Source organism: Mus musculus, chromosome 18, assembly GCF_000001635.26.
Source record: "Mus musculus strain C57BL/6J chromosome 18, GRCm38.p6 C57BL/6J".
Taxonomy (NCBI): domain Eukaryota; kingdom Metazoa; phylum Chordata; class Mammalia; order Rodentia; family Muridae; genus Mus; species Mus musculus.
Window position 1 is genome coordinate 37,508,873 of NC_000084.6, and position 12,713 is coordinate 37,521,585.

General features: G+C 43.0%; 5 protein-coding genes across 5 annotated transcripts in view; all 5 read left to right on the plus strand.

The window, feature by feature from the left end:
• Gm37013 (predicted gene, 37013) overlaps positions 1–12,713 on the plus strand; it is an 889,226-nt gene that overhangs the window by 556,225 nt on the left and 320,288 nt on the right. The gene's annotated exons all lie outside the window — the stretch shown is intronic.
• Positions 1–12,713, plus strand: part of Gm38666 (predicted gene, 38666) — an 874,243-nt gene that overhangs the window by 541,242 nt on the left and 320,288 nt on the right. The gene's annotated exons all lie outside the window — the stretch shown is intronic.
• Gm38667 (predicted gene, 38667) overlaps positions 1–12,713 on the plus strand; it is an 868,072-nt gene that overhangs the window by 535,071 nt on the left and 320,288 nt on the right. The window lies entirely within an intron of this gene.
• Pcdhb21 (protocadherin beta 21) lies at positions 4,780–7,491 on the plus strand. Its single transcript, NM_053146.2, has one exon. The coding sequence runs from the start codon at positions 4,948–4,950 to the stop codon at positions 7,270–7,272; it is 2,325 nt and encodes a 774-aa protein (NP_444376.1). The 5' UTR covers positions 4,780–4,947; the 3' UTR covers positions 7,273–7,491.
• Pcdhb22 (protocadherin beta 22) lies at positions 9,481–12,547 on the plus strand. The gene has a single exon (NM_053147.3). The coding sequence runs from the start codon at positions 9,609–9,611 to the stop codon at positions 11,991–11,993; it is 2,385 nt and encodes a 794-aa protein (NP_444377.3). The 5' UTR covers positions 9,481–9,608; the 3' UTR covers positions 11,994–12,547.

A 12,713-nucleotide genomic window follows, 5' to 3' on the forward strand; every position in this document is an offset into this window, starting at 1 on the left:
TAATTTATACTGGCCTCTACTTTCACTGGAAGCAATTTGCTATTAAGAAAGCTCATATTTAATGTTGAAATGGATATTACAATGTAATACAGTGTATTTTTATGGGACCATTTAGAATCTTGGAAAAGTTAAACCCTCACGTTAATGATTTATATGCTGGGGATCAAACACTAACAGATACATTTACAGAAGAATTTCCCATGAATTAACTTGGAGAGTAAACTAGAAATACATCAGACCTTGTGCCAAATTTCAGCCTTGAACTTGCTTTCCAGCCTTAAGCTTAATCAGCTATCACTGACAGGCATTAATCGTGGGTCCATCCTGAGAAAATCAAATGCAGGCTTTTATAAAATAAATTATGCCCTAAAGATAGACGACATACACAATTTGCTTTGCATTATTAATATTCCTGACAACTGCATACCCAGGGAGCATGCAGCCATGAATGAGAGCCACCAGGAAACAAAATGATGCTAGCATAACATGGAAGGGTGGTGGGCTGGAGAGATTGGCTCGGACATTAAGAGTGATAATTCCATCCCACTCCCCATGCCTGGCAGCTCAACTGTAACTCTAACTCCAGACAAACTGACACCCTCTGCCACCACCTGCACTGACACATGTACATATACACACAGAGACACATCAACGTTAACAAGACATATTAGATACGGACAAAATTAAGCTTCCATAGTGAAAAGCACATTAATCAAAAAAATTTTAAATTAATTTTTTATTGACTCTTGTGAATTTCACATTATGTACCCCAATCCTACTCATCTCACTGTCACTTTGTATCTTCCCTCTGCCTTGACAACCTCCCCTCAAAAAATGAAAAATAAAGTAAAAAATAATTTTTAAAAATCTCATCATAGAAGCTGCAGTGTTTCACAGAAACCTCTGATTTCTGCTACACTGTCAATACTGGATCCTCACTAGGACTCCTCTTGGATATCATGTTATTGCCCTGTGCCATGAGACTCTGCAGTTTGGATCTGCACGACTTGCCCCTTTTAGAGTTTCAGCAGTTCATAGATGGGGTAGATGTTGGGGTGGGCCAACTCAAAGCACTGGACTTGAGCCTGGGTGGTAGCTGAGTTGGTCAGCCCAACAAGCTCACCACAGTGCCCCAGAACTGCCCCAGCTAGTTCACCTAAAGCCACAATCAGCAAGGGATGGGGCCAACCCTCCTGCTCCCTTGGCCTGGGACTGGCTCACCCAAACCTTCACCACCAGGGCCACCTCTACTGTGTTGCCCGGGCTAAGTGCTGGCCTGATCTCCAGAGTACTGCGGCAGGCAAGGGGCAGGGCCAACTCTTCTCATGGAGGCTCACCTGCCTTGCTACCACCGGGACCAGCTCTACTGTGCTGTCTGGGTGAGGTGTGAGTGTCTGCTCTAGAGTGCTGTAGCCAATACAGGGGCCAGGACAGCTCTGCACAGCCGTTGGACATCAACATGGGCCCATGCAGCATCCCAGACCAGAGATGTCTGCATGGCTTTTGGTGGTAATATGGACCACAAACATCAACACAGATCTCTGCTGCTACTGCATAGCAATAGACCCAAGATTGACTCTTAGTGGCAGCATCATGGGTCAGGACTTCACCATGACCTCAGGTGACAAGGCAGGCTCCGCACATCAGGCTGTTCCTCTCCACTCTCAGGTCTCCAGTTTCACCTCTCTTCATAGTGCTCGAACCATTCTGATTCTCTTTCTCTCCCCTCTCTCTACTACACATTTGCATGTAATTGTAGTGGCTGAGGGTTGGTGGGCCTCTGGGTATCTTCTGCCCACCCACACTGTGTGGTGGCCCCAAAATCAAGTTTTTAAAACAGAATAGGAGACAATAAAAATACTTAGACATATTAAAGATATTCTAATACAATTCATACATTATGAAACTCAGGAGGTTAATATCAAAATACAAGAGGAGATGGTTAAAAACACAGGACTGATTTTTTTAAAAAAAGATTCAATATGCATCCAAAAGGAGAGATGAGAATGTTGGTTTGGTTTGGTTTGATTTGATTTGGTTTGGTTTGGTTTGGTTTGGTTTGGTTTGGTTTGGTTTGGTTTGGTTTGGTTTGCTTGTGGTTTTTGGGGTTTTGAAGACAGAAAGGTTTCTCTGTGGATCTCTGTAGATCAAGCTGGCTTCAAACTCAAATATCTGCCTACTTCTGCCTCCTGAGTTCTGGGATTAAATATGTGCACCACCACTGCTCAACAAGAGAGATGAGAAAATTTTAACCAGAACAAAATTTGAAAAAATAAAGACTGGAGGATATCCAGAACTGATGAAAACATCAGCTGATAAATCCAAGAGGTTGTTATAAATCTAAAAGAATACACTACAGAGATGTTCCTGTTCACAAACATCCTAGAGAAACTTTAGAAACCCAAAATCAAAGAGAAATTTTAATTTAAAAATTGCAGGAAAGAGAAATTTAACTTCAACACATGACAATTACACTGTCCAAACTGATTTGTGTTTCTCAGTAGAAACAGTGGAAAATAAGAGAACTTCGGTTTTCTAAAAGAAGTAAGAAAAGCCTTCTATCCAGTTTTTGTATAGTCATCAAAGAAGAGAATCAAACAAACTTGGTATCATTTTTGTTTCAAATTAATAGAGATCACAGAGAAGAAGGGGTAAAAATACATTTTCTCTTTATTGGCCCACACCTTGCCACAGATATGGATCTAGGAGTTTGACTCTGTGTTTGGCCTGTAATGACATTATCTCTTCCTCTTCTGACAAAATGTCACTGTGGGGCCCAATATGGGTTCAAACTGGTCATGGCCATGCCTCAGCCTCTGGAGTGCTGGGATTATGACTCCACATTCATTTCTACTCTAGAAGAGTCAACCCATGACCATAGAGATGATAGTCTCTTCTGGTTGTGTACTCTCTCCTTTCTTCCTTGCCCCTTTGCACACTCTCTTCCCATGACAGGACCTTCCAGAAATGAGTACAAGTGAAAAGAAAAGGCCCTTGTTCATGCAAGAGAAGTACTCCACCGCTGAGCTACATCCCCAGAAAACACAATTTCAAACATCCTTAAGTTGTGTTTTATGATTTTTCTTGAAGGGTCTCAAGACCTCACTTTATACCATCAAATCCTAACATTTATCACTGGGGTTCACCTATTTCCCCAGTTTATTTATATAATGGAAGATCAGATGTGTAACTATAGGCATGCTCTGTGGTCCCTTTAAACTCTTAAATACCCTAGATGTGCTTTAAGTTAAAAATTCTCCTTCCCAAAATCTACAAATGTATTCCCCCTCCAGCTGCATATATTCCTCTTTTTCTTCTTTCTGTGTTTACAACCATTGGTTAATATCTCCAGTATCATATAGCTTTTAAATATTGTAAACAAAGTCATGTTACCTTATTATAATAACATATGATTTATCTATCACTTCACCCTACACTATTCCATAGTTTTGGTGCAAATCCATTACTATATTTTTAGTTGAGGCTGGTATCATCTCCTACATCTATTATTACAACCAGCTATTGCCAGTGTCCTGTTTTATATTATTCCTTTCTAATTTATTCTTAACTTGGAAACACATCCGAAAAAAATAATAAAACTTTGATTATATTACTTTTCTGTTCAGAACACTTTAACAGTCTTACATTTCCACCGACATTCCAATTTCAACCTTCACCATTTTTTTCTTGTACTATGTCATTGCCATGATCTTATTTTATTTCTTTTAAAACACACCTCTCGTTTTAGATTTGCACAGTGGTGTTTTGCCTTTCCCTGAGAGCAGGGATTCACATGCACTCTCTACCACTGAACTAATCCTCCAACCCTCCCATAATTTTTGTTTGGATTACTTCCACTTATTTTACATGTATCCGTTTAGAATATATTCTCTCCAGGAAGGCCGGTTCTCCACTTCCAAAGTTTGATTAGCTGATCCTCAAGGCAGCCATCGTGCTTCGTGTTAAGGGTCCATTCTCTTTCTCCCCTTCTCAGGGCAAAACAGTTTCTTCGTGGTTATCATTCAATCCCCAATGCTTATGGCTATTACTTGGTCAAGTGTATGCTTAATAAACAGTTACTAAGAAAATCATGGAATAGATAAATGGTAGACTCATGCTGTTGGAAGCCCTGAATGTGCAAAATAGTGAAGTTCAGTTTCACAATTTTATGTTGTCAGAATTTGGACATATCAAACTTTATTTTGTAGCAAGTATTTCTACTGCAGCCAAGGAAGTCTCTTATGAGTGTTCCTAAGAAAATGGTACCATTTACCTAGACCACCAAACAACTATTTGCCCATACCAGACTCAACTTCAAGTGCATAAGCACACCCTTTCTGCCTTTTCTGAGAGCACTTGATGATTCCTTGAAGTGATATCTTGCAATTTTCCTAAGAATCTCTTACTGATTTTTGTAAAATCAATGACATGTGAGTTCTTTGAACTATCTTTAGTTTTACAGTTTTCTTTAAGGAAGAATATAAACTGTTGGAAATAAAGATTCTACTTTAAACAATTTTATCAATGCAGCTCTACCAGACAGTAATTTATTGTGATAATCACAAAAACTGCAACCCAGAAATGGAAACTGGAATAAAGAAGAAGAGATAACTTAGGTTAATAAAAAATACATTTGACAAATTAATATTTTGTCTCAAATTTACTTGACTTTGAAACCCAATGACCTGCATAGTCACATGGTGGCGCTGCAGGACAGGATGAGAGAATGTTTCTCAACAGCAGCTCGGGTTTCTTTTAACCATCGGAAGCAAAGGCACTGGATAAAACAGCACTCGGGCTTTCTACAAAGGTGGGGCACCCACAAGACCCTCCAGAAAGGATTGCAAATCTATAAATTCCCAAAGGTCCAGATGAGCGGAACCACTCTCTGAGCTGCCAGAGACTGAGTGGAAACAGCACAACAGAAAGCATTTTGTCTAAGGAGTGATGGAGCCTGGAGTTGGAGCTGCTCAGCATATAAGGCAAGTGCTGCTTTTCTTTGTTTTCCTGGAAGGGTCCTCGGTTCTTGCCACGACCTGGAGATATTCTGTGCCAGAAGAAATGGAGACTGGCTCCTCTATAGCCAATATAATTAAAGATATGGATGTGGGTGATCTGGCTGCACGGGGGGCCAGAGTTATATTTGATGACTACCAGCCTTATTTGCGGTTAGAACTGGAGACTGGCAACTTGCTTTTGAATGAAAAACTGGACAGGGAGGCACTTTGTTCTAGCAGCGAACCCTGTATATTGCATTTCCAGGTGCTATTGGAAAATCCTCTGCAATTTTTTCAGGCTGAGCTTTTGATTGAAGACATAAATGACCATACCCCCACGTTCCTAGAAAAACTCATATTTCTAAATATCTCAGAAAGTGCTACTCCAGGAACCTCATTCCAAATGGATGATGCTCAGGACTTAGATATAGGGATGAATGGTATCCAAAACTATTCAATAAGCCCCAACCCCTATTTCTACCTTAAGTTAAAAGACAGTGGTAAAGGAAGAAGATATCCAGAGCTGGTACTGGTTAGATCTCTGGACAGAGAAAAGGAGGCTTCAATTAGCTTGATACTAACAGCTATGGATGGTGGGTCCCTGCCCAGGTCAGGGACTGTATTGGTTCAAGTTGTGGTTCTGGATGTCAATGACAATGCCCCTGAGTTTGAAAGGACCCTGTATGAGGTCCAAGTACCAGAGAACAGTTCTGTGGACTCACTGGTAATCAAGGTGTCTGCGACAGATTTGGATTCGGGAATAAATGGAGAAATATCTTATTCGTTTTCTCATATCTCTAGAGATGTACAAAAAACATTCGAAATCCACCCAACCTCTGGTGAAGTCCGTTTGAAAAGACTCCTAGATTTTGAGGTAATTCAGTCTTATACAATAAATATTCAAGCCATTGATGGTGGTGGTCTCTCTGGAAAATCAGCCATTATTGTCCAGGTTACAGATGTGAATGACAACCCACCAGAAATAGTCATTACATCTCTTATGAGCTCTATCCCAGAGAACGGTTTGTCAGAGATGGTGGTCGCTGTTTTCAGTTTACGAGACCAAGACTCTGGAGAAAATGGGAGAATGATGTGTTCAATTGAAGACAAACTCCCTTTTCTCTTGAAACCTACTTTCAAAAATTTCTACACTCTAGTAACAGAGCATCCACTGGACAGAGAGAGCAGAGCTGAGTACAACATCACCGTCATGATCTCCGACCTGGGCACACCCAGGCTCACAACCCAGCACACCATAACAGTGCACATCTCTGACATCAACGACAACGCCCCTGCCTTCACCCAAACCACCTACACCATGTTCGTCCGGGAGAACAACAGCCCAGCCCTGCACATAGGCACCATCAGCGCCACAGACTCAGATTTAGGCTCCAATGCCCACATCACCTACTCACTGCTGCCACCCCAAGACCAGCGGCTGGCCCTCACCTCGCTAATCTCCATCAACGCTGACAACGGGCAGTTGTTTGCGCTAAGGGCGCTGGACTATGAAACCCTACAGGCCTTCGAGTTCCGCGTGGGTGCCACGGACCGAGGCTCACCCGCGCTCAGCAGCCAGGCGCTGGTGCGCGTGGTGGTGCTGGACGACAATGACAATGCGCCCTTCGTGCTCTACCCGATGCAGAACGCTTCTGCGCCCTGCACAGAGCTGCTGCCCAGGGCAGCGGAGCCCGGCTACCTGGTCACCAAGGTGGTGGCTGTGGATCGCGACTCTGGCCAGAATGCCTGGCTGTCGTTCCAGCTACTCAAGGCCACGGAGCCTGGGCTGTTCAGCGTGTGGGCTCACAATGGAGAGGTGCGCACTACCAGATTGCTGAGCGAGCGCGATGTGCCCAAGCACAGGCTGCTGCTGCTAGTCAAGGACAATGGCGATCCTCCGCGCTCTGCCAGCGTCACGCTGCACCTGTTGGTGGTGGATGGCTTCTCTCAGCCCTACCTACCTCTGCCAGAGGTTGCGCACGACTCTACCCAAGTGGATGAGGAAGCGCTCACACTCTATTTGGTCATTGCCTTGGCGTCTGTGTCTTCGCTCTTCCTCTTGTCTGTGCTACTGTTCGTGGGGGTGAGGCTGTGCAGGAGGGCCAGGGCGGCCTCTCTGAGTGGCTACTCTGAACCTGATGGACACTTCTCCGGCCACCTGGTGGATGTCAGCGGTGCGGGAACCCTGTCCCAGAGCTATCAGTATGAGGTGTGTCTGACAGGAATGTCAGATTCCAATGATATTCGGTTCCTAAAGCCTGTCTCCCAACCTTGAGCAGGCCGCGAAATGCGTGAAAGAAAACACCTCCTCTATGAATCAGTTTGGATACAATTAGCAATTTGTTGACTCTCATCATGGTTCCTGATGTACACTGGTTCTTTTTAAACATTCTTGTTTTCTATCATTTTATTTTCATGAGAAACATCTAAAGTTTTGCCTTTATTTTCCTAATTCAGTAGATAACTTTCATTTTTATCCTTACAGGTTGGTCTCAAAAAAAAAAAAATCATTTCCTGATGAAGACAGAGAATACTCATTACTGACAAATCCCAGTTTCTTCAACTTGTTAAATTCTCAAAAATTAATCATTATTGATTTGAAAATCCTCACCTTCATTCTGTTGTTTTGAAGCATTGATGTTTTGAAGATAAAGGAGATACAAATGTAATGAATTATCAGAGTATCTTCTGTCTAATCTAATATTATGCTTTCCTATCTAGAATAGTTAGAGTGTCTGAAAAATGCATGGTTTTGTTGTACAGCAGAATTAATCAGAAATTTCTCTGAAATGTCAAGACTTTTACTGATTTAATGAATGTCCAACATGTAATACATATAAATATTGTTTAAATATTTTTAGATTATCTCAAAGGTTGTAAAAAAATTAGATTGCTCCTATGACATCTATCTAGCCCACCTCACATTTTCTGAAAATGTCTCTCTTCAGCATAGATATGGGATCAAAGCTCAGTTTGTTTTGAACAACTCAGGTCCCTCTATGGTTTCAAACAATTGGATCGAGTGATGGGCGTTGCTAATCTAAACTGAACCAGTCTGGTCCTGGTTACCTTTAAATTCACTTTAGAAACCAGATGTATTCTAGTCTCTCTGTTAGGAACGTTACAAGAAAGTGATGTCATCTTTCGGTGTCCTATCAAATGTCAAACCTCCGGGAGATGAAAGGAAAGACTTAGCAAGCAAGTAACCTTGTGGAGGACCTTCATTTTGACACGACTTTCACTATTGGGTTGGGAACTGGGGACAGAGAACTAAGACGTAATAAATGCCCTTGTAATAAATGCTCCTCATACAGCTTAGTAAATGTTTTTTTCTAAAAGCATGTTTTGATATTCTTGCCTGGATTAGTGAACTATACCTGTTGATTTTACTTTTATTGAGTCTTTCGTGTTAATAGAACACAATTAAAATGTTTGCAAACTATTACAGTAGCATAGAACGGACGTGTGAAGCTTTTGTCTAAAAGGAAAAATTTGAAGATAGGAGTAGTGGTAGTCTCAGGAGGCTGAGGCAAGGTCTTGACAAGCCTTAGTATTTTTCCTTTGATAAAAAGACAGTTTAGATCACTCCTTGCTGTCTCAGATGACTATTAGAAGAAAGTAGAGAATTGCTACTGAGGAAAATCCTGTCTTGCTTATTCAGCTTATTATAAAATAAATTATAATCCCAACAAAGCAAAAACATTTATAATAGGAAAAACTCCTCACATTTTTGTGTTTTATTTGCTGAGAATCATCTCTGTCCTAAATATTATTTTGAATAGTGGGGTGCAGCAGTAATGCCAGCAATGGGTAGTACTTACAGGTTACACAAAGGAAAAAACCCAACATATTCATTTATGCTTCATATGATGAAAAACACCTGAGAGAAAAATATGGGGTAAGAGGTGCTTTCATATAAGCTTTTCCATAGTTGAATAGTTGTATACAATTTTAAGTTGCTGACCATATGTAGAAAGCATATCATAATCTAGAAGTAACATGTTAAGTTTTTTTTTTCTTTATGAAACCCAACCAACTGGAACCACAATTTTGGTACCTAAGAGACATAAAATTACAAAGAAACACCAGAAGTATTAATCTCACTTTATGCTGGAAGAATTTTAAGGAATCACGTGACTATATGTTACTAATTTTACAAAGTTACTGATCAATCACTATTGTGTCTTTTTCTCTCTCTCAGTTTCGCCTAAAGTGTCTCCAGCTTGTCTGTGTTGTTTATTCTTGTGATTTTTAGAATCTAGGGTAGTACTAAGAATTATTTTTTGTTGAACGAAAGACTGGATAATTAAAATAATGTTGTTTAGTGTTTAAACTTCTGACAACCAAATAGACTGTAAAAAGAATGGAACCATGCTGCAATCTGTTGAAGAGCATAGTCAACGCATGGTGGCGCTGCAGGCTAAGACTTTAAAAATGAGGACCGAAAAAAGGAAATTAAAAAAAAAAAAAAAAGTGCTTCTTCAGATCCCAGGCAGAGCTCAGACCTTTGAGACTCCAGAGAATGCTGCTAATCTACACTTGGGAGCAGGCTATTAACTGACAGGTCGACCACTGTCTGGATACCCTTGTACCCTGGGTGCAGAAGCAAAGATGAAGATTGGAAGGGAACACAGAAAAAGGCAAGTTCTGTTGATCTTTCTCTTGCTGGGAGTGGTTGGGGCGGGCTCGGAACCCCGCCGCTACTTTGTGATGGAGGAAACACCCAGTGGCACTGTTTTGGCAGATCTAGTCCAGGACCTAGGGCTGGGAGTTGCGGAGCTAGCTGCTCGAGGAGCCCAGGTAGTCTCTGAGGAAAAGGAATCCCGCTTGCAGCTGGATCTACAGACTGGGAAGCTAATCTTAAATGAAAAACTGGACCGCGAGGAGCTGTGCGGCTCCACTGAGCCCTGTGTCACTCATTTCCAAGTGTTACTGAAAAAACCACTGGAAATATTTCAAGCTGAGCTACGAGTAGGAGACATTAATGATCATTCTCCTGAGTTTCCTGAAAGAGAAATGGCCGTGAAAATCATAGAGAATAGCCCTGTTGGCACTGCGTTTCTACTCAAAACAGCTCAGGATTTGGATGTGGGAAATAACAGCGTTCAGAACTATAAGATTGGTACCAATTCTCATTTCCATGTTTCCATCCGCAACCGAGGTGATGGAAGAAAATACCCAGAGCTGGTGCTGGACAAGGAGCTCGATCGCGAGGTGCAGGCAGCGTTCAGATTAACTCTGACAGCGCTAGATGGCGGTTCTCCGCCCAGGACTGGCACCTCGCAAATCCGCATTGTTGTCTTGGATGTCAATGACAATGCCCCTGAGTTTGCACAGGCTTTCTACCGGGTGCAAATTCCAGAGAACAGTCCCTCGGGTTCCATGGTTGCTAAGGTCTCTGCTAAGGATTTAGACACTGGGACAAATGGAGAGGTATCATACTCTCTTTTTCACAGTTCTCAGGAAATGAGCAAAACTTTTGAGCTAAACGCCCTGTCAGGAGAAGTTCGACTAATCAAAACACTGGACTTTGAGACAACACCTTCATATGAACTAGACATAGAGGCAACTGATGGCGGGGGTCTTTCTGGAAAATGCTCTGTTTCTATTCAGGTGGTGGATGTCAACGATAATTACCCAGAACTAATTATATCATCGCTCACCAATCCAATCCCAGAAAATTCACCAGAGACAGAGGTGGCTCTGTTTCGGATTCGAGACCGAGACTCTGGAGAGAATGGAAGGACAATTTGTTCCATCCAGGATGGTGTTCCCTTTACACTGGAACCTTCCGTTGAGAACTTCTATAGACTGGTGACAGATGGAGCTCTGGACAGAGAGATCAGAGCTGAGTACAACATTACTATCTCCGTCACCGACCTGGGCATACCCAAGCTCACAACCCAGCACACCATAACAGTGCAGGTGTCCGACATCAACGACAATGCCCCCGCCTTTACCCAAGTCTCCTACACCATGCTCGTCCACGAGAACAACAGCCCAGCCCTGCACATAGGCACCATCAGCGCCACAGACTCAGACTCAGGCTCCAATGCCCACATCACCTACTCGTTGCTGCCGGCCCAGGAGCCACAGCTGGCCCTCAACTCACTCATCTCCATCAACGCTGACAACGGGCAGCTGTTCGCGCTCAGGGCGCTGGACTACGAGGCCCTGCAGGCCTTCGAGTTCCACGTGAGTGCCACAGACCGAGGCTCACCAGCGCTCAGCAGCCAGGCTCTGGTGCGCATAGTGGTGCTGGACGACAATGACAATGCGCCCTTCGTGCTCTACCCGATGCAGAATGCCTCTGCGCCCTGCACAGAGCTGCTGCCCAGGGCGGCAGAGCCCGGCTACCTGGTCACCAAGGTGGTGGCTGTGGATCGCGACTCTGGCCAGAATGCCTGGCTGTCGTTCCAGCTGCTCAAGGCTACAGAGCCCGGGTTGTTCAGCGTGTGGGCGCACAATGGTGAGGTGCGCACCACCAGGCTGTTGAGTGAGCGAGATGTACCCAAGCACAGGCTGCTGCTGGTGGTCAAGGACAATGGAGAGCCTCCGCGCTCTGCTAGCGTCACACTGCAGGTGCTAATGGTGGATGGCTTCTCTCAGCCCTACCTGCCTCTGCCAGAGGTGGTGCGCGACCCCAGTCACCAGGAAGGTGATGTGCTCACGCTGTACCTGGTCATAGCCTTGGCTTCTGTGTCTTCTCTCTTCCTCTTGTCTGTGCTGCTGTTTGTGGGGGTGAGGCTGTGCAGGAGGGCCAGGGAGGTCTCTCTGGGTGGCTGCTCTGTGCCTGAGGGACACTTTCCTGGCCACCTGGTGGATGTCAGCGGGGCAGGGACCCTGTCTCAGAGCTACCAGTATGAGGTGTGTCTTACAGGAGATTCTCAGAGTAATGAGTTCAAATTCTTGAAGCCTGTGTTTTCTGGTATTGTAGACCAAAACTATGGTAGGCAACCAGATGATCAGTCCTTCTCAAGTGTTTTAGGTATGTGAAACGTCACATTTCGCTCTCTGTATTCTTCTGTCGCTTTTGCTTTTGCATTTTTTTTTCAAATCTGGTAGTAATGTTTACTTGTGTTTGTTTTTCCATTTCTCTGCTAGTTTACATAGTATTGCTGTTGGTTTATTAGCTTGTTAACTGTTTAAGTATTTTTCCAAATCTATTGTTGCTGAACATTTTACATCAGGACACTTCACGCTCCTGATTGAATTTGCCATAGTCTGTCCTAAAGAACGTGTATTTTCTGTAATGAATAAAATTCTAATTACAAAAGTATATTTCCTGTCCTAGGGGAATAGATTAGTTTATAGAGTGCTTGTGTGTTTGTTAGAGGCCTTAGGTTGGATCCCTCCGTAAATCCAGCACTTGGAGGTGGAGGCACGCTATCAGAATTCAAGGTCATCTTCTACATAGAGAATGCAAGCTAAGCCTGGGCTATGTGATGAACAAGGTGGATTAAGTCTCAAAAATTAAAAATATAATTCTGTTGTGTGTTCCCATAGAAGAACATATGATTTCTTTTAAATAATACGTCATTTTAAAATCGGAAGCCCTTAGTTTTATTATTTGCATGGCTATGACTTCAGTAGCCTCATTTGTCTTTTCTTTGGAAGCAGTTCATATTCGTTAATGTCAAGTTTCTTCCAGATTCCCTAATTATGTTTTCTATTCTCCAACACTGTAAATATCATCTCATGGAAACCAGACCCACA